Raw genomic sequence first — 26,806 nt, 5'->3', positions numbered from 1 at the left:
TTGATTTGCTTATTTTCTTACATTACTACCATTTAAATGTAGTCAAGACCAATACCATTAAGTGCTTTGGAAACAAGCAGTGCCATCTAAAAATTGATCAATGACTTTGTAGAAAGTCAATATAAAAAATACGTTGTGAAGGCTTTTTGATGATCATTTGGTTCACCTTAGAGAACAAAGTTAATACAACATTCTGAACAAAACTTCAAGCGGTGGAGAATCCTCACTGAGAACTATTCCAAATAGATTTCAGTAAGCTGGCTGTGGGAACATACATTCCTTAGAGTGTTTGTCCATAAACATGTGTGTAAAGATACGTATTCCACTCCTGGTGTGCATGTGCTCTCTGCACTTGAGATCTGAGTCTTTTGGTCAGCAATATCCTTCAGAACCATGTATGATCCCTGTGTGCCTGCACGAAGGGCATAAAGGGCAGAACACCCCAATCAGCATTCAGTTCCTTTTCACTGTCCATGACTATGAGATGGAGCTACCTAGTGTCCATGACTTGTTGTGTTTACCTTCACTGTTTTTCCTATGTCTTGTAAATGTTAGTGTTAAATTAGAGTGGGTTAGTTAGGTTATTATCCTGTTTTGTCTGAGGGACTCCCATATCCCCAGCAAATGTATCGTCCATAATTTTTTCTTGAAAAGGATTTCAGAAGCCAAGGAAGTATGTTTGCAGATGTTTTTGTCCGACAGCTCCATAAGACTGACTGCAGAAGTGCCCTACTATTTTAGTCCCACTCTTTGGACAAGTTCCACCTTTTTCTATGAGTGTTTCAGTGAGCTCAGGATTTGTCAGTTCCAGAGGTCTATCATTCAAGGATCCAGCTTCTGTCTCTGGTAAGACAGACTATAGCGGGGTGGTTACCACACTCCTGCCCTGAAGGGCTTAAAACAGCCTTGGGAGAGGGCTGTGGCAGGGAAAGCAGCTACTAGGCTGATTGGGGAAGCAGCTGCAGCGGGGCCACGCCTCAATCAGGCCTCAGCTGCCCCTATATAAGAGGTTGGGAGCCAGGAGCTCAACGGTCTGTCTCTGCGTTCAGAGAGAAGGGCCTGGCTGCAGGGAGGTTAACCAGGTATCTAGAGTGGAACAGGGCTGGGGAAAGGCCAAGGGAGCCAGGGAGCTCCGGCCTAGGAAAGCCCCAGGCTGCAGGCCTGGTAAGACCTATTAGGTACTGGGTTCCAGGGGCAGCCTTCGGGTAGCCAGAGGCAGCAGGTCCAAACCCCTTTGCCTGTGATGAATGGCTTATAGTGCAGTCTGCCCCAGTGAACAGGGGCTAGATGGAGACTGGGCAGTAGCCAAGACTGAGGCGAAGTAGGGCTAGTGGGTGGGGGTTCCCCAGGGGGCAGCGGCACCGGCATCCTGGGAGGGACATGGGGGCCAAGCGGCAGTGGGACACCAGACTGCAGAGGGCTCTCGGGAGGCTGGATGAGCTCATTCCCTGAGACAATCAGCAGGAGGCGCCGCAGCAGTGAGTCCCACACGTTTACACAGACAAAAAGCTTTTTGAGAATAAGGAGCATCACTCCTTGGAGGAAAAAAAAAGGTAGATTGCCTGTGAAAGCTTCCATTAAGAAAAGATCTAAGTCCCCTATTCTCCCATCCCAAAATTAGGCCTTTGTTGCATGCAAGATTTGCTAAAATAGGTTTACATTCTGAGCAGACATCCATTGGATATTCCTAATACTACAAAATGATGAACCTAGGGTGGTTGAATCCTTCCAGTCACGTTTGCAATTATTTTTGTGCCACCTTCCAATCAGAACCATACTGGTGATGAATTCATCCCTTTGGGGCTGTAGTGGCACATGTGGAGCATCATGTGCAAGTCCTCTGTTTATGAACCCATGACATCCTGTTCCTTGCTACATCTGTTGATGAGGGCCTCCTTTTTGGTTGCAGTTATGTCAGGAAAATGAATTTGGAGAAATAGAAGCCCTCATGGTAGACCCACCCTATACAATATTTCATTCTGAAATTATTTTTGTCCCCACTCTAATTCCTATGAAAGGTGGTTATGGACTTTCATTTGAATCATATATTTTTTCCTAAACGTCACTCAAATAAAGGAGAAGCTAGGTTGCATACTCCGGTGGGGGAGCATTGCCTTTTATTTACAAAGAACTAATCAGTTCATAGTTTCCTTGAGATAGATTATAGTAGTTGTTGAGCAAATGAAAGTCATCTAATTTCAGCCCAAAGGCTGTCTGAATGAGCTTCTGGTTGTATTAGGTCCTCTTATGATATGGCTAGTTTAGACTTTTGCAGTTCAGATTTATTCTAATAGGGCTCAGGCAGCATCCGCAGCTTCTTTGTGAAGTATTCCTATCACAGATATCTGTAAGGCAGCCACTTGTGGGGGAAGGGACAATCCGTACTTTTAAAAAGAAATATTCCATTTTGAAGCATCAAGGTCATATCCTTATTTTGGCAAAGCTGTACTACGATCTCTCTGATTAGACTGAGCAGTAACCGTCTTAGATTAGGTTACTGCTTTGTCAGTCACCAAAGATGGAATGAGTGTGCGTGTGTGTGTGTAATATATATATATTACACACACACACACACACACACACACACACACGCACGCACGCACGCTCATTCCATCTTTGGTGCTTCAAAATGGAATATTTCTTTTTAAAAAATTCGGATTTCCCCCCCCCCCTTTCCCACAACATGGATGATATAATACTAATACACAAGAATAAAAGATGCTGCCTAGCCTGATTAGAATTAGAATATATATATATATATATATAGTCTAAAAATATGGAAGACAGAAAAATTACTTTCCTGTACAGGAACTGAGTGGTGATTGGGCTCCTTTGTCCTTTATGCCCTTGGTATGGAGCATGATGATACTCAAGGTGCATGTGAAACCTATCAAAAGTATATGCTTACAGGTCAATAAGCTAACTCATTCTAATCTAACACTAACTGCAAGAAGTATAGTAAAAACAGTTAAGGTAAGTGTGTTAAGGTGTAGGCACTAAGCACTCTTTTTCACAGCCATGGGTGATGAGAAGGAACTGAGAGCTAGTTGGGCCATACTGCTCTTTGTGCCCTTGTTACAGACCATGAGGACACTCAAGGAGCAAGTGTAGCCCCAGCGGAGGTTGCTGGCCAGAAGACTGTGATCACAAATACGTGGGGCACCTTCACACCAAGAGTAAAGTATATATATATGGACAACACATCTCAAAGAACTCCACTTATTGTACAGATAAGCAAATAAATTTCCTTTGCCCTTGCAAAGGTATAACAGGATAAATGTGGGTGCAACCTGTGCAAAATACATAACCTGTGGTACTATTGGATGGCAGTCACATTACCCATACAGAAGATGCTGACAATTCAGTATGCAGAAGTGGCAAGTTGACTCCTTTTGTAGAGCAGATGATAGGATTATAGCCCTGGCCACTTTGCTAGGAACACCAAAAAAAGGGTCTAAAACCAGGAATGTTATGTGCTCAGGATGTCCCTGGTGTACAAGTACACCCTATTTTAAATAGGTGGTTGCTTCTCAATCACCTTTCTTCAAAGTGAAGACATGGGGTGTTTGAAATTGAGTGGTGATTGGCAAGCATTTTCAGAGTCAAGGGAGTGTGTGTGTTTGTTTTTTTCAGAGGTTGTAAACTTTTGTATGTTAAAGAACTCTGGTGGGTTTTTTTTTTTGTTTTGTTTTTGTTACTAGCTCTAATTGGAAGGTATTGTAGAAATGCAAGTTAACTATAATTTCACAAGAAAAGGCAATTTGGGGGAGAAGTTCAACTGTTTCGTTTCACCGGGTTGGAAATAAACCCATTTTATGTTTTTCATGAAACTTTCAGTGATTTTTTTTTAATAATTGGAATGTTAATTAAGGTAATGTGTGAAATCAATATGAAATATTTTTGCTGTCAAAAAAGATGTTTTTAGCATACAAAAATGTTAGCAATGGAATGATATGCATCAAAACTGATGCATAGCATGGTAAATTTCACAAAAGAAGATTTCCCATGTGTTGACAATTTTTTGTGAAAAGTTCAGTTTCCAGAAAAGACCAATTTTGATCAGAAAAACTTTTTGTATGTAAAATTTTAACCTGATCTACTTCCACTCTCAACGGACATTGCAAATGCTAATGAATTAATCTTCACAAATAACTTACTCTTCCTCACAAGGATATCCTCCTTTCCCAATTGAGGAACACAAAAATTAAGTAACTTGTCCAAGCTCACTGTGTGTGTCTGTGCTAGAGCTGAATTCTGTTGTTGTTTCCTGATGATTCTGGACAAAATGCCACCATTGTTGCCCCACTTTAAGTTGCTGTTTCACTTGTTTTAGGTAACTTAGGGCTGGTCTCCTCTACCAGGGAGATAAACGCTGCTGCAATTGATGAAGCAGCGATTGATTTAGCGGGTCTAGTGAAGATCTGCTAAATCGATGGTAGAGTGCTCTCCGGTCAACCCCGGTACTCCAGCTCTCCGAGAAGAGTAAGGGAAGTTGACCAGAGAGTGTCTCTCATTGACTCAGTGCCATGAAGACACTGGGGTAAGTCGACCTAAACTACGTCTACTCCAGCTACATTGTTCACATAGCTGGAGTAGTGTAACTTAGGTAGACTTAGCCCCGTAGAGAAGACAAGCCCTAAGGTGGACAAGGATTTGAATTACATGAGATGGGATTTGGAGAAACCAAAAGACCAAGGATATTTTTATTAAACAATAGATAGAACCCATCCAAAGGGTGCAGTCTAAGGGTTATCAGCTCCTGCAGTTAAGACCCAGAGGAATCAGTCTAGCACAAAGAATGTAACAAATACATTGCAGCATGAAGGTAATTCTAATGGGATGAGACATTTTAGATCAGAGTTCTCCCAACAAATTTTTTGGTGGCCTCAGAGTTCAGCCACTAATTATTGGTGATGGGCACACTGACACTTTTTTCCTAAAATACTTTATTAACTTTAGGAAAAATAAATAAATATGCACATATATATATATAGATATAGATATATCTATATATCTATATCCAAATCATTGTACTCTATTTATGTAGTTATTTTTTTTATAGACTCAATAATTAAATAATGCTCAGTTGTCTTTATTCTTTACTGGACCTAAACAGTATAGAAATACAAATAAGGTGCTTTGCACATTCTTGTCTTTTTTGTTGTTGATTCTTTTGCTTTTTTGGTCTGTACAACAATTCTGAAGTAAACTTAAAAATGCTTTGACATAATAGAAGTCCAAATAATAATGAAAAAAATCTGCAAATATGTCCATTTCTTTTCTTTCAGAAACAGACAAAAATCAATCCAATCCAGTAATAATGATAATAGTAACAACAAACACAATCCTGTTCTATTGTACTTTAGTAATACAGTGTGATAATGAAATTAAAGTTCTGGGTTTTAACACATCTATTGTGTGGAACAGACTATTTGCAAAAGTTCAGGAGTTCTTTGAATGAAAAGTCTGCAGGATCTCAGGTTCCCTGTGAAACTAGAAGGGAAATTTCCAGGTTAGCATCAGTGAGGCAGTTTCGGTACTTTTTCTTCAGAAAATGCAGTGGACTGAATGCCCTGTCACACAGCACAGTAGTGAAAACAGGGATAAGAAAAGCAAAGCAACTTTAGCTAGGGGCTTGTAGATGTCCTCAAACATGTACATGTTACTTCAGAACTGCTGTATTGTAACACTGGGTTGACTGAAGTATATTTTCATTCTTGAATCATTGCACGTTTTCACCATGAGGAACTTGAGAGAGCTTAAATCCAAAGAGTCAAATGAAGCTAATCTGTTTTGCAAGGCAGTTAGTTTGTTTGCAGCAAAGAACCTGACCAGAATTGTTGAATGGATCAGTCACAAAGGTGTACTGACGGAAAAAGTTTCCCTCACTGAAACGATTTTCAAGTTGCTCCAAGAGGATACTTAGGTATTTGGTTACAGCTAAGCCAAGTTTATGCTGCACATTCTCATTCTGAGAGCTGAGAAACTGATTAAGCTAGTAAAAAACTGAGAAGTCTTGTTCCTCTTGTAGGTGCTGGATGATGTCGGTGATTGTCAGTCTAAACATATTAATTATTTCAATGCTATCAAATATAGTTAGCTGAGATTTTTGAAGCTCCAGGCTCAAGGAAGCAAGCTTTGGTGGTAACTCTTTCAAAAAGAGCAGGCAACCATGTACTTCTGGATCTTGTAGCTTTTGGCACTTTATTTTTGGTGAAACTTTATTCTAAACTTCACAACTATTCTCGGAGCTCAAACAGCCTCTGTACACTGTAATTAAAACTAAGCCAGCGGACTGGGTTGTAATTCAGCAGCACCGTGTGTGTATCTCAGCTCATTTCGCTCAGAGTTGCGAATCTCCCTTTGTTGACAGCGTTGATGCATTTTTTCACTATGGATTCAATCCATACTTTTCATTGAAGCCTTGCTGGCAAGTACCGTATATACTCGTTCATTAGCCCATTCATTTATAAGCTGATCCCCCAAGATGGATAGGTAAAAATAGCAAAAACTGTATGATTCTTTCATAAGCCGACCCTATATTTCAGGGGTTGGCAAACTTTGGCTCCTGGCCTGTTAGGGTAAGCCACTAGCGGGCCTGGACATTTTGTTTACCTGGAGCCTTCACAGGCACGGCGCCCCTCAGCTCCCAGTGGCCGCGGTTGGCACCACTTCCCACAGCTCCCATTGGCTGAGAACGGCAAACTACGGCCACTGGGAGCTGAGGGGCTCCATACCGGCAGATGCTCCAGGTAAACAAAATGACAATGTATTAGATATTCAATTCAATGATTCCATAGAGTTTAAAATCCATCAAATTTTGGTGTAGACCTGTTTATAAGCCAACCCCTGCTCTTTGATGCATCACTTTTTTACCAAAAATATTCGGCTTATGAATGAGTATATATGGTACTTCTTGGTGGGCAAAACAGTGAAACAAAAAAAGTTTGAGTGCACCTTTCTGGAAGCGGTTCAACACCCCTACTCATGCACTTTCCATAGGTGCTGCCCCATCAGCTGTCAAGCCACAGAGATTGTCAAAGCTAACACGGCACTCCTCCATTCTTCGAGTGCTTGCTCATGTCCATTCCATTGTAGATGTGTGTGCTTGCCACATGCACCGGTGCTGGAAGTTTTTCCGTTAGTGGTATCTGTAGGGGACTACCTCTGACACCCTCAAGTGGTGCGCATAAGCACCAGTGTAAGAGTCGCCGCCAGCTGCCCCCACCCTCAGTTCCTTCTTACCACCAGTGACGGTGCCGTAATGTCTCCTTGCCTCGGCAAGCCTATCCTTCTCAACTGTACCCAGTTGCAAACTTTTTTGTATATAGCTGTTATAAAATTGTTAGTTTTATAGTTCCTTTAGTGTAGTTTTGGTGTAGTTTGTTAGTCCCAAATGGGACTTAGCCTAGGGATGGGGCATGTCCTGGTCCCTGGGCTTCAAACCTTGTGAGTGCTGCAAAAAATCCTGTGCCAGTCAGTGATCAATCAGCTTCCATGGGGAAGTGCTTAGGGGAAACCCACATTAGCGACAAGTGTCGCATTTGCAAGAGTTTGACAGCGGACCAAGAAGGAGCGGGACATTAGTTTCCGAGCACTCCTTATGGAGTCGGCCCTTATGCTGGCCTCAAAGCCAACCAGGGCGGACTCTGCTCCCAGCACCATGGGTTTGGTGCGGAGTGTGCTGCTGGCACCGTTCCCCATCCTTGATATCAGCTAAAAAGTAAAGAGAGGCTGGGAGATGACATTCTCCTATGCCCCGTAAGGGAAAGGAGAGGACTGGAGGAGAGCAAAGACCCACGAGGGGCAGCTCTTCCTCGCCAGATGGAGGTTGGGCCCTGACTCCTGCTGAGCAGCCGAGTCCAGTCTAGGACCTGCCCGCCACCCCAGGGAGCGGCAGAGTTATTCGGCACCTGGTGGTGCTGTCCACGCTGGCCGCAAAAGACATCCTGTCCCTGCCAGTGCCACCCACACTGACTACGGATGTACCCCGTTCGAGGAGTAAACTGGCCTTGGAACCCTTCCAACAGTCCCCATCAGTACGGCACCGCTCCTCACTGTAGGAGGTGCCCCATCAATGCTCGCCTGAGCAACGGCACCAGCCCACGGGCCTGCTGGAGTCCCCAGGATTGGTCCAGGGACTCCAGGCAGCGTTCCTCGGGCTCGAAGTGGTGATCACCAGTGGACTGGCACAGACCCGCAGAGGCATGGCACCAGTGCTCAGAGCCCCAGTACTGGAAGTGTCTTAGCTGCTCACCCAGCACAGGGCACAGCTCTGCGGTGTCAAGATGCTGGTCTCTGGATCCATGGCACTGGTCGCCGGAACAACAGTACGGCTCACCGCGAGCATGTTGATGGTCTCCGACTCGTCAATTGGCCGGCTCATGCTCCCACTCCCGCTCGACAGAGTGGCACCACGAGCGAAGCATAAGGCATCAATCACCAGGGTTCCATCGCTAATCCACTGAACACCACCACTGGTCACCGAGATCATGGCACCGTGATCCGTTGCTTTCCTACAGATCTTCAACAGAGGCTCGGGGCCAGGGCCGAAAGGATTGAGGTAGACAGGAGGCTTCAGTACTGGCCTGGTCCCCCAGACATGTATCCCTCTCCTCGTGCTCTGACAGTGAGGAGGAGATCCTGCCCATGGGCCAGGGCCAGCTGTCGGGCATCGGCATTCCCTGCTGGGCAACCAGTGACAGCATGGCCACATGGCCAGAGGCCTGCCTCTTGGCAACTCTGAAACCCGAAGGGATTTCCCCAACCATCTCAGGGGCGTAGGTTGGCCTTGGGGGCATCCAACAAACTGTCGGCAATAGTCTACCGCCCGCCCCCGAACTCGGACATGGAGTCAGAGCAGGCTCCCCAGGTCCAGCCAGCCTTGGATGAGGCTCCCGTGGTAGAGGCGGCGGAGTTGGCAGACCCACCTGTACCTGCCTCCTCATCGTCTTCACCCGATGAGACAATAGCAGGACCCTCTCACCCAGTTCCCTGGGACAATGCCAACGCTCACCAGGAGCTCTGAAAGAGGGTCACCTCCAACTTGGGGCTGGAAGCCGAGGAGTTGGCAGAACCCTCGGACTCCTTGTTCGACTTACTTAGTGTGGTAGCTCCAGCCAGGGTGGCACTGCCTGTGCACAAGGGGGTGGCAAAAATCACCAAGGCCTTGTAGCAGACACCTTCCTCACTGCCACCCATCTTCAAGTGGGCAGAGCAGAAATACCAAGTTCCTGCCAAGGGGTATGAGTATCTTTATACCCACCCTGCCCCAAGCTCACTAGTTGTGTCAGCAGCCAATCAACATGACAGACAAGACCAACCGGGATTGATGCCAAGAACAAGGAGGCAAAGAGGCTCAATCTCTTGAGTAGAAAAATTTGTTCTACTTCCAGCCTCCAGCTGAGTGGCCAACCACCAGGTCCTACTTGGCTGCTATGATTTTAATATCTGACAGTCCACGGTCAAGTTCTTAGACACGCTGCTGGAGGAAGCAGCTGAAGAAATTCCTGGTGATCCTGGACGAGGGTAGGGCATTAGCCTGGGCAGCCCTCCAAGCTGCCTCAGATGTGGCAGACTCTATGAAATCGCCAAGGCCATAGTTTGGGCCAATGAGGCAGGTGTCTTGGTTGCAATTGTCGTGCCTTTCAACGGAGGTTCAGCAGTCCATCCGAAACCTTCCATTTGATGGTCTAGTGCTGTTTTCTGAGCAGACAGACAGCAAAATTGCATGGCCTGAAAGACTCAAGGGCCACTTTGCGCACCCTGGGCCAGCCTATACATGCTGGAGCTGGCAAGGAGGTGGTTTAAGCTGCAACAGACCCATAGATTCGGCAGCCAACCTTGGTCAGAGCCCTTCTGTAAAAAGGGCAAGGGCTATAAGCACCGGCAAGGCAACCAGCCAGCTTTCTCCACTCACTTGAGCTCCACCCTGTTTCCAGCAGGGTGGTAAGCAGGCATTTTGAGTGTGTGCTCGAGGGCGACCTTCCAGCCTGGATCCTGCTCCCTTGTTATTTCCAACCGCCTGTCACCTTCCTCCCTGCCTGGGCCTCTATAACATTGGACCAGTGGGTCCTCAGCACAGTAGCAGGGGGATATATCCTCCAGTTTATTTCTATCCCTCCTCTCCCACTCCACTTCCCTGTCCCTCTTCAGGGACCCTTGTCATGAGCATCTGCTTACCCAGGAGGTACAAGGCCTTCTCTGAGTGGGAGCCCAGGAGGAAGTCCTGCTGCACTTAAGGGAAATGGGGTTTTACTCCTGCTATTTTTTTATCTCAAAGGCCAAATGAGGTCTACGGCTCCTCATCGACCTGTGGAACCTTAACAAGTATCTCAAGAAGCTGAAGTTTCATATGGTCTCCATCATTCCTTGCCAGGATCCCAGGAGACTGGTACACCACCCTCAGTTTGAAAGATGCTTGCTTTCACATACTGATTTTCAGTGCTCACAGATGATTCCTACGTTTCATGGTTGGGACTGCCCACTACCAATTTGCAGTGCTCCCGTTTGGCCTGGCAACAACGCCAGTTGTGTTTACCAAATGCATGCTGGTGGTGGTGACCTACCTCAGATGTCGGGGTATCCAAATTTACATGTACCTTGACGACTGGCTCATCAGGGACCTGTCCGGGTCCAATGCATCGAGATGCTTGCAAGCCACTTGTTGAGCACTGGGCCTGCTGATAAACGAGCAAAAATAAATATTAATCCTGGTCTTGTGGATAGTTTATTGGAGCGGTTCTCGACTCTACCCGAGCCAGAGCGTTTCTGCCAGACGACAGATTCTGGGTAATGTCAGATCTAATTGCCAACATCACCACACATCTGCTCACCACGGCCTGGATCTGTCTCAGACTACTGGGTCACATGACAGCATGCACATATGTCATCCACTGTGCGAGGCTCAGACTGCACCTCCTTCAAATATGGATAGCCAACAGTCTGTTCCCCGTCCAGGCACTCCCTGGACAAGGTCTTCACGGTCGCCCCAAAGTACTCACCTCTCTGCAGTGGTGGACTGACCCGAAGTTGGTGCTGGAAGGAGTGCCCTTCGAGAGTCCACGGCAGGGGCAACCTTTCTGATACCTTTTTCCTGTCATGGTTGGGAGACCTGATGTACACATTTCCACTGATTCTGCTTATTGGCAAAGTCCTGTTGAAAATCAAGGGGGACAAGGTGTGAGTCGTCATGATCACCCCAGTGTGGCCTCACCAGCATTGGTTCAGCGCACTCATGGAACTGGCCGTGGCAGCCCCGTGGCTACAGGCCTGCCACCCAGACCTGCTCTCAGATGACCACAGTCGGCTCCTGCACCCAAATCTTACCTCTCTCCACCTCACAGCTTGGATGCTTCATGGCTGAACCCGGGGGAACAGGCCTGTTCTAGTAAGATTCTGCTTTCCAAGAGAGCCTTCTGTAAGCCCTTCACCAGAGCGACTTATGTAGCGAAGTGGAAGCACTTCTCCTGCTGGGCATTGGAGTGCAACATCTCCCCAACCCAGTTGTTTCTGCAGTCCATCCTGGATTATGTGCTTCGCTTAAAGCACCAGGGCTTTGCCTGCTCTTCGGTCAAGGTGCACCTGGCAGCCATATCAGCCTTCCACCCTCGCGATCAGGGTAAATTGTTCTCACATGAGATGTGTGACCGGTTTCATCACAGAGACCCCCTTGAGCTGTGTTGCAGTCGACACATCCACGAACTCCTACCTGCCTCAGGTGGTACTGCTTGGGAATCACCTATAATGGAATGGAAATGAGCAAGCACTCAAAGAAGAAAAGACAGTTAGTTACCTTTTCGTTACTGACGTTCTTCAAGATTTGTTGCTCGTTTCCCTTCCATGACCCACACTCCTTCCCCACTGTTGGGAGTTTCTGGCAAGAAGGAACTGGGGGGGGGGGAGCCAGCATCCCCCTTTATACTGGTGCATACATATGCCACTCCAGAGGGCACCAGAGCCAGTCCCCTACAGATGCCACTGAGGGGAAAAGATTCCAGCACCGGTGCATGTGGTGAGCACACACACCTACAATGGAATGGACATGAGCAACACATCTTGAAGAACACCAGTTACAAAAAGGTAACTGTCTTTTCTGTCCTGGACACATTCAAAAATGTGTTTGCCAGTTGGCCTACCTCTGAGGCTCACTTGACATAAAACACCTTCACAACTGTGCTCCTCTGTAATGTGTCATTGCTCAGTGGTATCTCTCTGAAAAGCTTACTTTCTGGTTCTACGACCAGAACAATTTTCTCCAGTAGTTCTCCATCGCTGAATGGTTTCCTTGCTTTCCCCAAAAGTAGTGAAACTTTAAAAGTAGCCACGCAAATCTGATCCACTTTATTAAAAAAAAATCTCTGAGCTGCTGCTGTTGTATTTTGAACTTGGGTTTTGCATCATGTAACAGTTTGCACCTCATGGTAGTTCTGTTTCAAGTACCTGTGCATTAGTGGTATATTGACGTTGCATTGCATCAATTTTGATTTGACTAATTTCTCTCTTACAAACAGTGCACACTTCAGCTTGCTCAGAAACTGAATCAGACAACTTCAGAAATACAAGAAACTGCTTTTACCACTCGTCTTGAAATGTTTGTTTTTCTTCCATCCATGTTTTGCTTTCCTTAGCAGGAGGTGGGACCATCTCTATATCACATTCAGGGTCACATTCTGGTGCTGATTTTTTGAAAAACTTTCTGATATCCATTTGTGTATTTAAGTCTTTTGCCTTCTGCCACAAACAATCTCAGCCTACTCAAATGCCACGCAGTGACCTTGATGATGATGATATTGACCAATAGCTGCTTATGGAGCTACAGTAGTAGGAGATGTAAACACAGTATGAAAATGTTTTGTGACTTGAGAGGAAACCACACCTATGTAATTCAGCTCTGGCTGAATTGTAGCAATATGTAGAAGGGAATGAGTATGCATTATGATTTATGGTGTTTACAAGACAATTTTAAAACTTTATATCTCTGCAATTGTTGGGGCACTCGGGTACATAGGAGTATTTTGATTTCTATATTTGGGGAAGCAGGGTAATGTGGATTTAACCAGGACTAAACAGGGCCTTATGGGTGGGTGATGTGGGCAACCGCACACAGTGCCGTGGTGTGGGGAGTGCTAGGGTCAAGAGGCAAGGAGCGGTCCAGGCCTGGGGTTTGAGGCCACGGAAGGGAGCTCAGGACAATGGGGAGAAGGCAGCAGGACACATGGGTGATGGGGCGGTAGGTGGGGAGCCCAGAGAGGCAGCGGGAACTAGGGATATCATAGAATGTCAGGGGTTGGAAGGGACCTCAGAAGGTCATCTAGTCCAACCCCCTGCTCAAAGCAAGACTAATCCCCAGACAGATTTTTGTTCCAGATCCCTAAATGGCCCTCTCAAGGATTGAACTTACAACCCTGGGTTTAGCAGGCCAATGCTCAAAGCACTGAGCTATCCCTCCCCCCAGTAAATGATAGGGGCAGTGCTTAATTTGTAATGAAAGAAGTGTCAGGGCTCAAGCTGGGCAGCCAGAGAGTGGTGGCTGCTGGTGGGTGCCCAGCTCTGAAGGCAGGGTGGCATTGGGGTGCTAAGTGTGCTGTGAAAAGTGATATTTGTGTCTTTGTTAATATCACTTTTCACAGCAAATCCTGGCAAATTAAGACCTGGATGGAGGGTTGGGGGGGCGCTGCCGTGTGATTGGGGCTGATGATCGGCACTTTGGGCCAGCACTCGCAGGAGGCCAAGGTTGGTGCCTGCTGCTGTGTTGGCAGGGCTGGGGATCAGTGTCTACTCCCACTTGGCCAAGGGATCAGTGTCAACTCCCACGTGTCCAGGGAGCTCCTCACCTGCTGCTGCATGGTTGGAGCTAGGGGTTGGCATCCAGGACCAGCATCCGTTGCTGTGTGAGCAGGGCTGGGGGTCAGCGCCCCCGCCATGTGTCCAGGGGTCAGCATCTAGGGCCACTGCTTGGAGTCTGTGGAGTCTGCTGCAGTGTGACTGGGGCTCATTGTCGGCATCCAGGACGAGCACCCGTTGAAGCCAGCTGCTGTGTGATTGGTGCTCCTTGTCTAACACAGGGGATCAGCACCCTATGCCATGTGGCTGGCGGTTGGCACTTAGGGCCTGCCCTTTGGATCTGCACCTGCTGCTGCACAACCAGGACTGGGGGTGGGTGCCCAGGGACAGCACCCACTGGAACCTGACACCGCACAACCAGGACTGGGGGTGGGTGCCCAGCTCCAGCACCTGCTGGAGTCTACAATCGGTGCTGGAGATATGCACCCAGGGATCGGTGCCCAGAGCCCGCGCCCACCAGAGGCCAGAGTCAGCAACTGGGCTGAGGGTTGGCACTTGGGGTTCGCAGCTGCTGTCACATGGCCAGGGTTAGGGGTCAGTGTTGGCATCCGGGGTTGGTGCTTGGGGTCTGTGCCCACTGTTTCTCTCCCCCCCACCCCCGCTGCTTGCTCCGTCACCGTTGTATGTCCCACCTGTCTCCAGAGGTGGTGAAGGGCAGAGCATCCAGGAGCAATAGGGAGGGGGAAAGGGCAGCTGCTGCTTTGCCGCCCCCACCCCCGATCACCACCCAGGAGGCTGTCATGGCCACAGGGAAAGCCCCTGGTGACCACATGTCTATACCTGAGGAATTTATACTTTCTAAAACTGTATATTTGGAAAATATCTCTGTATGTTTACCTACAGAATTGTTTTAGCTGCTTTGCTGGCATTATCTTACTAGACCATAGCAAAACAAAAAATACTACTGATTATATCAAAGCTGCTTGTACTAAACTGAGGTGGTCAAATACTCCCTATATAATAACTTCACAAAATCTGAAAAACTTTGAGGACACATGATGTAAAATACATACATTCAAGAATAGGAGTACACTTACACTGCCGTTTTCCTTCATTTAAACAAGAATGACTTACATCAGTAGAGTTCAAATAAAAGGTAATAATAAATGTCAATATAGCACAACCTGAAAACTACCATTTCTTTGTTTAAACAGATGTGACTATTGCAACAAGGGTTTTAAGAAATCCAGCCATTTGAAGCAGCATGTGCGATCACACACTGGTGAGAAACCTTATAAATGCCAGCTGTGTGGCCGTGGATTTGTTTCCTCAGGAGTTCTTAAATCACATGAGAAGACTCACACAGGTAATGGAGTACCTTTTTAATATTGTGTTTATTCCTGGTGTACACAAAAGCCTCACTTATGAAAATACATATTTATTTATATGACTTCCGTTTTGGAAGTTGCTGTTGTCTCTTAATGTTCTCTATGTGTAGGTGAATCAGACAAGTAAAATACATTATTTTTTCTGTTACTTTAAGGAGTTAAAGCATTCAGCTGTAGCATTTGCAATACAGCTTTCACTACCAATGGCAGCCTTACCAGGCACATGGCAACTCATATGAGCATGAAGCCTTACAAGTGCCCATTCTGTGATGAAAGCTTCCGAACAACCGTTCACTGCAAAAAGCACATGAAAAAACACCAGACGGTCTCCTCTGCAGTAGCAGCAACTGGAGAGGCCGGAGGAGGAGGTGAACAACCTTTTTGTTTGTTTTTCTTCTTCTTCTTTTTTTTTTTTTTTTTTTTAAACTGTAATAGGCCTTGACTGCAAACCAGGCAAAAATGATTATCAAAAAATTGCATTCATGTGATATTAGCACTATAATTTATGCCCTCTTGTTTCAAAATGCAAGACTATGCCCAATAAGCCAGTAAAATTGCTCCTTTACATTAACTAGTAGAGGAAACAGAACACACTTATGAACAGGTCTGACGCATTCAACCCAGCAATAGTTTACAATACATCTATACATGGTATCCCATCCCAATGTAATTAATGGTCTTTGCACCTTACCGTAATTTATTAAAAATTGTTTCGTGGGGCAGATATCAAGTGACTTGTAAGAATATTTTTCATATTTCTGCTTTGAATAAGATCTTCCTTTCACATTCTGTCAACCTACTCTTTTTCTGGCTCCAGTCTCTAGCTAAAAAAAGGGTTATTTTCATTCATATCATATAGCAGCAAAAAAACTCACTTTTTATTGGAAATGTGTGTGGGCACTTCCATAAAGTCAAGATCCCACAAGAGTGGATTTTTTGGGTCTTTCTGTATTTTTAGTATTTTCTACAGAGTTTTAAAGTGCAGTTTTACTCTAAAAATTCCTTTTTTTAAGTATAAGTAAAGAAATGATTTTCTGCAGAACATCAAGCCTGCATACTCTGCTTGAAATCTGAAAGTCATGTAGGGTTCTTTCTAGCTCCTAATTCATTAACTATAAAGATTCTGTATCTTAGACTTAATTAACAATTTTTTTTGATGTGGGTAGAGTTAGAATCCAGTGTACTCTCTCCCATAGCTCTGTTCTCTAGACTAGGCAGTCTCCCATTGGGAATATAGCTGTGTTATAGTGGAGTTAAGGTTGAGAAAACTGATCAGTAATTTGGTGTAAAATTCATTATCAAGATGTTGTAATTTATCATAAAAACAAGCATTATAAAACCAGAACATTTAGCTTTAAGGTTAAACTTAAAGGTAACCCAAACTTGCATAGTTAAGACACCAAACAGCCTCAGCTCTGCCATATAAACACATCAGACAATAACTATGATTTTGATTAAGGCGTGTTAGTGTTCGTAATTGCAGGTTAGATTAAACTGATTTTCTGTGTGGTTTTTAAATAGTTGTATGTGTGGAAGAAGATGATGAAAATTCTGAAAGAACTGCTTCCAGAAAGTCTCGTCCTGGTGTCATCACTTTCACCGAGGAAGAAACAGCAGAACTGGCAAAAATTAGACCTCGAGAAAGTGCTACAGTCTCAGAAAAAGTTCTTGTCCAGTCTGCTGCGGAAAAGGACAGAATCAGTGAGATCAAAGATAAGCATGCAGAACTGGAAGCGGAGCCCAAATACGCCAATTGTTGTACTTATTGTCCCAAAAGCTTTAAAAAACCCAGTGATTTAGTCAGGTAAGGCGAAGCAGAGGGTCATGCTTTTGGGTGTATTAAGTTCTTTACTGGACATTTAACAGTACTAGCTTTTTGTCAAACTTCTTATAGCCAAGTTCACGTTTGTCTATCTCACTATGCATTATGGGGAATCACTAGCAGTTATATAGCAATTTTTCATTTCTAAAGTGATTTACACATATTAGTCTCTGTAATGTTTCCTTGCTATTTCATTCTCTAGAATTGACCACAATTGCTCTCTTCTCACATTTCCATTTCCCTGAATTAAGTTATTAATTTAAAAGTCTAACAATGAATAATTGTATGCAGGTGTTTGGTAACATTGTGGGGTTTTATTGCAGTAAAATTTTGGTGTATATGAAAAAAACTATTTGGAGAATGAAAAAGAATTGCAAAAATCTTTAAAAAAAATCCCCCTTCTCCAACAGAACACCCTCTTTCCAAGAGCTCTGAGTATGTAGTATAACCGTACATTTAAGTTTAAGTACTTCCAAACTTTTTTTAAAGATCTATAATAGATACAAAGTGATTGGTATGGAAATTAATATGTTTGTTTAAGAACGCTAACCAACACATATATTCAAGAAAACATGTTTTTGTCTAGGCATGTTCGTATCCACACTGGGGAGAAACCATATAAATGTGATGAATGTGGAAAGAGTTTTACTGTGAAGTCTACTCTGGATTGCCATGTAAAAACGCACACAGGTCAGTAGGAGTTTGAACTTGTGTACTTGCAGCCCCATTAGCTATCTTCTTAATGGGCTCTTTTATCTGTAGGTATTGGAGGATATGGTATATTTCACTATTAAAAGCACAATGTTAACATTAGATAACACTTTTGAGTCCAGAATAACTTTTATAGTGATCACTGATAAAACCTATTGTTTTAACATTATATGTATCAAAAGGTTTATGATAAGCCGTGTCAGGGAAATATGAGCAAAGCATGGCTATATGTTTTACTTTCATACCTGCTGGAATAGTCCAACACTTTGGGCTGGTCTTCACTACGGGGAGATAGACACTACTGCAGTCGATGAAGCGGAGATTGATTTAGTAGGTCTACTGAAGATCCAAACATCAACTGCAGAGCGCTCTCCGGTCGATCCCAGTACTCCAGCTCCCCAAGAAGATTAAGGTAAATCAACGGGGGAGCATCTCCCGTCAGTGCAGCGCAGTGAAGACATCGGGGTAAATCGACCTAAGCTACGTTGACTCCAGCTACATTATTCACATAGCTGAAGTAGTATAACTTAGGTCGACTTACCCTGATAGTCAAGACAAGCCCTAAGTGATGCTCTTGGCAGGAAGGGCAGGGTTTGGGGATTATATTAGAAAAGTTTTCTTTATACAACTCATGGGCCAGAAGGTACTTTTTCTTGTCTGATGAGTTTAAAAATGAAACCAACTTAAATATCTTGGAACACTAAGTAGAAAGTGTTTGGGCCATTTTTCTGCAGAAGGCGTTCGGGCTGGCATTAATAGTCTTTTTCTAAATTATTACAATAATTGCAGTGTGTTACCATGACTAGCGTCAGTAGATTGTAATTACCTGTACTAATAGACTTCTACCATAATAGATGTATGAATTAACAAAACTTTTTCTGAGTATCTTTTTGTATTAGTTTGTCATGGCTGAACTTTTACAACTTATTCATACAGCCACTTCTGAAGTAATTTATTACTCCTGGAAGTAATGGTTACAGAATCAGTATGTTGTGTAATAATGCTCTTTCTAACCATGTAAGAAAGTGACCCAAGTGGTTTATAATGTCATAACCTAAGATTATCGTGTTTTATGAAGGTACCTTTCACTCTAAGGGAGCAGTTTTTTTTTCCCCACTGTCTAACAAACTCCAGACAGTATCTGTGTTGATGAATGTTATCCCAAACTTGTTTCACTGAACAAAAGTGACAACCTCCTTGTTGAGGCTATACAATCCTGCCCTAAATAATCTGTGGAAGTCTGAGTTGCCATTCAAGAATTTAATAAATAGTCCTGTGATATCAGTTAAAGCCACATCTTGACTAGTAACAATTCTAGGCCGAACAGCCTTCCACAGCCTCGGTATTCAGTTGTAAAGAGTTGTGGATTGGGCCAACCCCAGAGTGTCTGGGAGCAGGTTAGTCTTGCCGTAAAGAACTGAGTTTAACTTGTTCAGGAGTTAGTTTGAGAGTTTGTCAGAGGAAATGGCCAAACAGTAGTCATGGTTCACTCATCAACCTCTCGATTGGCTGAAATCCTTCTTTCAGTCAGTTTTAGAGAGGTCTGAAATGTTATTCTTCTGTGCTTTGGGTGTCTCTATATACTATGCTGCCCGCAGTTCTTGTTTGGATAGGAAAGAACAAACATTGTAAAGTATGGGAGTTTGTTAGTACCTCACTTGAGCAACAGTGTGCCAGAAGCATGCTGCTACTTCTCAATGAATTGCACATGTTCATTCCACTATACATGAATGTGTGCACAGTTATCACAGATTTTTTTGCTCTCAGCAGTACCTGTCAGGACACTAGTGTGCCCTTTACTGCCACCTGCAACTGCATGCAGGTATAAGGTGTGGAGCTGCCCTGGGCCCCCTCAGTTCCTTCTTACCATCCATAATGGTTGTTGGCTTGATTCTAGCCTTGCTACTGCAAGTTCTTCTTCGAATAGTGTCCCTGTGGGTGCTCCACTGTAGGTGTGGTAGCGTCCCTGTGCGTGGGATCAGAGATCTTTGGTAGCATTTCCTGTTTCGTGCTGTGAGCGGCGTCCATATAGCGCTGTGTGGTCCAACCACCTTCAGATCCCTCTCAACTGCCCTTGGTCTGGGATCCCTAGCAGAGCCCTTCGTTTGTCCAAGAACCTTTAGTAATATTAGTGCTTATGTTGCAAGTTCGTAGTTATTGGCTATTTCTTTTATTTTTCTCTCTTCCCTCTCCCCTTTATAAACTTAAAAAAAAAAAAACACATTTTTTTCCTTTGCTCTTTCCTCCCTGTCTCCATGAGTGATGGTCACTCATGATGCATATGCTGAGTGAGAGGGGGCACTTATTAAAAAAAAAGTGCACCCTCTGCCTCAAATTGAAGGCATGGTCCAGAAAGGACCGTGAATTGAGACTAAAACTTTTATTAATGGAGAGCTCAGTGAGACCAGCCTCAGATCCTGGATCCAGTACCCCTCTCTCTCTCTCTCTCTCTCTCTCTCCCCGCAGTGGTCACGGGCCCTGAGCTCACCCATCAAGGAGCTGTCTCAAAGAAAGGCATCTCCTACGAGAGCCGTAGCCTGAATATCTTTGGAGACGAGACCTAGCTCCTATGACCATCCGGTCACCTGCAGTACTGGTGCTATTGAGAGGTCCAAGGCAGGACCACATAAAGGAATACTGTCACTCGGGACAGAGAAGGACAGTTCAAGGATCTCAAAATTGGCACTGACCACTTCAACTAAACAAACGACTTTGAGTGCATCAGCACTGTCCAAACCCTCTGCACCTGTGAATCATGTGGCACCATCTACTGGTGGTTCAACAGAAAGCATTCCACCTTTGGTGCCAACAGTATCCATAATCTCTGCACCAATACACACAACCACCGGTTGCTCCTGCCAGTACTGCAAGAGTTCCGATGCGTGCGAGACGTGATCGTCTCTGATACCCCAGAGTTGCTGCTCCTCCAAACCGAGTTCTCCATTGTTCATGCCTCTCCTCTGGAGACCCAACACATACCACATCATTCTCCTTCAGCAGTAAGCATGACACTATCCTTCTCTAGTGAGGAGGAATACTCCATTGCTCCTTGCACCTTGCCATCGTATCAAGAGGCTCCACACACAGAATCACACTGCCACCCTCGATACCCAGCCAGTGACCTGAATTGAACCAGGTCCCTGGTATGGACCCCTATCAATGCAACCCCATATGCTAATTCCTACACATTGGCCCTATTGGGACCCTTGGGCCACGTATAGGTCACTCTTTCCCAAACTGCCAACAGATCAAACACAGGCACAAATCCATTGTCCATCCTCATCAGTCTCTAGGCCTCCTGACCCAGACCCAGATTTGTTAGATGAGCATGAGGAAGAAATGGAGGAAGATGTTACACCACCAGTGAACATTAATTCATCCCCTGATGAGACCATCATGTCACCACCTCCAACACTGGCTGATGATTTAAAACATTTTCAAGAACTGTTCCACAGCATTGCAGACTCTCTCCAAGTCCCACGGGAGGAACTTAGACAGCTACAACACAAGTTGCTCATCATCTTACAGAACTCCACATTGGCAAAGATCGCATTGTTGGACCCAGCCAAGGTAATCTGGCAGACCCCAGCATGAATACCACCTGACTTTAAGCAAGTGGACAAAAAGTACTATTTCCCCGCAATGGACATGGAATTCCTATTTTCCCATCTTATTCCCAGCTCCCTTGTGGTCAGTGTGGTGCCATGAGAGAGGATGGCAACACCACTCCAGGGCAATCCTATCTCACAGGGACAGTCGCAAGGCGTATTCCTCAGCTATGCTCCAGTTTCACATTGTTAATTATGAAGCAGTTCTAGCCAAATATAATCATATGAACTATTCAGAATTCACTGAATTCAGTCAACGTTTCCCAGAGGACAAAAAAGACCAGTCTGATCCAGCACGACATCTGTGGTAATGACAAGGAGATGATTTGTTGTCAAACAAGTGAGTGTTGGAAATCGTCAGCAACAGGTATTCAGTTCTATTCCTCACTCCTTCCCCCCACCCTATCCCTTCTCACAAACAGCTTCTACAAGAAGACGTAAACCACCTTCTGAGACTGGGAGCTGTAGAACTGGTCCCATTCCAACACAGGGAAAGGTTTTTATCCCCACTATTTTCTAATCCACAAGAAATCTGGCAGGTGGAGACCTATCCTAGATTTGAAGAGCCTCAACAAATTTGTCAAACTACATGATTCAATATGGTCATGTTGTTATCAACAATAATCCCAGCACTGGAATGGGGACTAGCTCTTGGCCCTCGACCTCCAAGATACATACTTCTATATCACCGTACACCCTTCCCACAGATGGTTCCTTAGATTTGTCCAGGGTCTGACCATTACCAATACAAGGTACTACCTTTTGGCCTTTCAACAGTGCCCAGGGTATTTTCCAAAGTCCCCGCAGTGGTGGCAATGCATCTCTGAAAACAAAGGATTATAATATTCCCATATTTAGATGACTGCCTCATCAAGGCTCTGTCCGGAGTCGATGTGTTCCAAGCCATAAGAACAATGGATCTTTTCTCGAAACTCGCCCACTAGATAAACATGCAAAAAATGACAGACACCAGTTCAACCTCTGAATTGTATTTGGGCCCAAACTGGATGCTATAAAGGCCAGAGCCTTCCTCCCAGCTCACAGATTTTCCATGATAATCATTCTCATCTCTTCTGTGAGAACCAGCCCACAGGTTTCCACCAGAACTCGTCTACATTTGCTTGGTCATATGGAAGCAGCCACGTTTGTGGTAAAACACACCAGATTATGCATGCGCTGCCTGCAGGGATGACTACAAACAATGAACATACCCCACAGACACAGCCTGCACAAACCTCTCTCGTTACCACTCAAAGTCAAAGACTTATTAGACTGGTGGATGCAACCCTGAAATGTCTGCAACCTTTCCTCCATCCTGATGAACAACACCTCCCTACTTGGTTGGGGAGCACATCTACAGACCTACACAGTACAGGGTATGTGGTCCCCCTCAGAATCCGGATTGCACATTAACTTCTAGAATTATGTACAGTCCACAATGCATGCTTACACTTTCTACCAGTTATCAGACGGCCATAAGAGAAGTGATGGACAACATCGCCTGCATGTTTTATATTAGCTGATGGGGGAAGTGAGGTCCCAATCCCGGTGCACAGAAGCGCTAAAATTGTGGAGCTGGTATCCAGCATGGCATCAACATCTCTGCCAGATATCAACCTGGATACCAGCACACGATGGCAGATTCACTGAACAGGAGATTCTCACAAGAGGGAGTTAGACACAAGAGCCCTACAACACATATTGAACTGCTGGGGATTCCTGAACATAGATTTGTTCAGCAAACGCTGAGTGCCTACTATTCTGCTCAAGAGCGGGTCTGGGTCATCAATCTCTGGGAGACGCCCTCCTCATTATATGGGATGCACCTCTCCTCTACACCTTTCCACTCTTTCCCCGGCTGTTCAAAGTGCTTCACCAGGTACAAGTGGAATGGGCCAGAGTCATTCTCATTGCTCCAACATGGCCACGACATATAGTATCCTTACCTCATGCTCATGGCAGTCTGTCCACCAATCACCCTGCAGTTGACTCCAAACTTCTTGCAGGACGAATCTAGAACTTTTCCATCTGAAGACATGGTTCCTTCATGGTTCCAGGATCTGGAAATAATCTGTTGAGAGGATGTAAAGGAGATTGTTTTAAAAGGCAGATATACAACAACTCATTATACTTACCTACATAAATGGAAAAGATTCTGGACTTCTTGTGAGACCAAACATACCTCAGCTTTTTTGAAATGTCCAATATCTTTTTAACAATACTTCAAATTGAACTTTCTTTTCATATTTGTTTAGAACCTGACTGTTTACATTGTTATACAGTACTGGTAATTATTGATTATTTCTTCTTTTGCTCTCTCTTTTGTTGTCCAGGTCAGAAGCTCTTCAGTTGCCATGTATGCAGTAATTCTTTTTCTACCAAAGGGAGTCTAAAAGTGCATATGCGTCTGCATACAGGAGCAAAGCCATTTAAGTGTCCACACTGTGACTTACGGTTTCGTACTTCAGGACGCAGAAAAACGCACATACAGTGTCACTATAAACCAGAAACCAAGAGGGTCAGGAAGCCTGTTACCCGTACATCTGCTGAGGGATTACAACCAGTGAATCTTCTTAATTCTTCCACGACAGATCCCAATGTTTTTATCATGAATAACTCTGTTCTGACAGGTCAATTTGATCAAAATTTGCTTCAGCAAGGACTTGTGAGCCAGGCAATCCTTCCTGCTTCTATGTCAGGTAAGAATGAATACTTTCATTTGGGTTTAGTTAGCCAAAATACTAAGCTCTGATTTCTGTTAGAGAAAGCTTACAGACAAATTATAGTTCTTATTTAGATAAGACTTCCACTGAAGCCATTATTTGACTCTTCCTCATAAAGTGATGCTTTCAGCAGTGAAGATAGCATGTAGTCTGTCTATTAAGGATTCATTATTCTTAGGGGAGTAGAGAACATATTCAAGTTATGATTTAAAAAAACAAAAGCTCTTCATGTTGTTGTGACATTGCAGTAGTGCTATACACAAAGATTAGAACAATATAGATGAAATAGAAGCCTAAATTAGAGATTCCACATTCCGGTTTATTTTAATTAAATTCTATTGCTCTTTCCTGTAAAATAAGAGAAAATTAGTGTTTTATGTACACCGTTCATTTTAAAAATATATTTTTTTAACCTTAAGCGTTAGGTTATAAAGAAAGGAAAATTCATTTACGTTAGTTGAGGATATGAAGAAAACAACATTTAAAATACAGAACTTTTACAGTTACACAGATCCCTCCCTACAGTTAATTGTTCAAAGCAAAAATTAACAAAAATATTACAGTGAGCAATGCAGAAGAAATTAACATAAGTATAGGATAATATTTTCATAAGCGACTTGGACACTTAGGAGTCTAAGTCTTATTGGAAATAAATGATGCTAGCGTCCTAAGCATTTTTGAAAATGAGACTTAGGCATCTAAGGCACTTTTGAAAATTTTGCCCATTAAACCTTCTTTATAAGCAAGGACTTACCACAAATTTACTTCCATTTTCTTAAATGCTTAACATATCCATCAAGTTGTAACCACCATCATTTTAGCCTGTCTGGTTGGATCTTAGCCTGTTGCATAGAACTCGGTGAAACTGACTGGTTTCAGTTCACACAATATTGGTAAATATTAATTGGCAGGTTCAATTCGTGGGAGTTTTACATCCTTTCGAGTTTTGCTTGAGTGGAAAGAGGGGCCTTCAGAATATTCATATACCTCAGAATGGAGTAATGAACCTTTTAAGCCAGTGGTTCTCAAACTTTTGTACTGGTGACCCCTTTCACATAGCAAGCCTCTGAGTGTGACCCCCCCATTCTAAATTCAAAACACTTTTTTATATATTTAACACCATTATAAATGCTGGATGCAAAGTGGGGTTTGGGGTGGAGGCTGACAGCTCACGACCCCACCCATGAAATAACCTCACGAACCCCTGGTGCTGCAGGTTGCCTCGTACTCCACAAGTATTTCCTGTAGATGTAGTGGGAGCAAATTTATCTTTCTGGCAGCACAAAGATTGAAAATAGGGAAAGCAGAACAGATGGCAGTCCATCTGGCTGTTAAAATGGTTCTTATGTGACTTTTGAAAGGACATTTTTTATGTATTGTATAGTTTTTAAAAGATACAGGTCTGTTGAATCTTACGCTCATTTAACATGCACGATTTCAGCTTTATGTGGTCCGGAGGGGGGGGGGGGGGAGGAAGAGAAAAATAACAATTTTAATACTGTACCTGTAGTGTGAGCGATTCCACCCGCCATTCAACTCTATGTAATATTGACTATACATGGTTTTCGCTTTACGCGCTAACTACGGAACGGAACCCCCGCGTAAGATGAGACTCGCCCGTACATCCAGAGAGGGTGTATGTTCAAAAGCTGAAAATATTGAAATATTTGGACCTTTGTGTCTAGAATTCCAAAGTCATTCTGAAACTATTCTACTTTATGAAAGAAGCTGGTCACTGCTTAAATACTTGGATTTTTTTTCCTCTAAACGCATTATGCATATTTGTTTTAAATTTAAAAAATGGACCGTTGACTACTTGACTCTAATTTATTTTTCTTGGTTGACAGAATTGCAAATACTTAGATATTTCAGAATGATTTCATTTAAAAAAAACTGGATAAAAAGGAGACCAATAATGATAAAGAAAAAATTATAATATGACTATTTTCTTTGGTAGCTGGAGGTGACTTAACTGTGTCCTTGACAGATGGTAGCTTGGCCACCCTTGAAGGCATACAGTTACAGCTTGCTACTAATCTGGTTGGGCAGAATGTTCAAATTTCTGGAATAGATGCTGCCAGTATTAACAACATCACATTACAGGTAGGTTACTGTTAATTTCTATTAATAAGAGTGGATGGAGTGTTGTGTGTAGACTACCTGTGCCCTGGCAGAGCCCTATTGACTTCACTTCACTGTATAGTGTGTAATTATTCCATGTTGTACAGTATTAAAAATATTTTGTTTGTATATATGAGTGTGTGTTGAAAATAAAACTTAGAGTTTCTGGTTTTCCGTGGCCTTTTTTCTGAAAATTTTATGCAAATTTTATAACTTGCTTTTTATCCGTTAAAAACATTGGTTTTCCAAAGCACTTTAGTTCAAATTTTCCTCCTGTTTACAGTCTTTCACGGAGTGCTCTCCTGTTTAATGCAGGAAAAATGCATTATATCAACACCAAGGCCGGCTTTAGGGCAATTCCCCCGATTCCCGGGAATCGGGCCCTGCGCCTAAGAGGGCCCCCGCACCCTCTGCCAAAGTGCTGCCGGAAACAGCAGCAACCAATTGAGCTGCTGCCGAACTGCCGCCGTCTTCAGCGGCAGTTCGGTGGCAGCTCTTTCAAATCGGGCCCTGCACGTCCTAAAGCTGGCACTGATCAGCACCCTCCATCTCTAGATTTGTTGTTTAATTTTTTGACAACAAAGTTGTGAACATAATCCAGAAGAAATGTTTGTTTAAAAAAAGGAAGAGAAAATTCTTGGCTTCAAC

At 44.0% G+C, this 26,806-nt stretch overlaps 1 protein-coding gene across 9 annotated transcripts in view; it reads left to right on the top strand.

Moving 5' to 3' along the window:
- The window catches only part of ZNF236 (zinc finger protein 236), a 192,993-nt gene that overhangs the window by 99,198 nt on the left and 66,989 nt on the right, over positions 1 to 26,806 (top strand). For 8 of the 9 annotated variants that reach the window (XM_039521523.1, XM_039521529.1, XM_039521530.1 and 5 more), the window contains 6 exons: positions 15,000 to 15,151; positions 15,329 to 15,541; positions 16,695 to 16,977; positions 17,582 to 17,685; positions 23,648 to 24,013; positions 25,995 to 26,140. In XM_039521523.1, coding sequence (XP_039377457.1) covers positions 15,000 to 15,151; positions 15,329 to 15,541; positions 16,695 to 16,977; positions 17,582 to 17,685; positions 23,648 to 24,013; positions 25,995 to 26,140 — 1,264 coding nt within the window. The remainder of the gene's footprint in view (positions 1 to 14,999; positions 15,152 to 15,328; positions 15,542 to 16,694; positions 16,978 to 17,581; positions 17,686 to 23,647; positions 24,014 to 25,994; positions 26,141 to 26,806) is intronic. The other variant, XM_039521525.1, reaches the window with a different exon arrangement.

This window comes from Mauremys reevesii, linkage group 2, assembly GCF_016161935.1.
Source record: "Mauremys reevesii isolate NIE-2019 linkage group 2, ASM1616193v1, whole genome shotgun sequence".
In the NCBI taxonomy this organism is placed as follows: Eukaryota; Metazoa; Chordata; order Testudines; family Geoemydidae; genus Mauremys; species Mauremys reevesii.
This window is presented reverse-complemented; position numbering and strand designations above follow the sequence as displayed.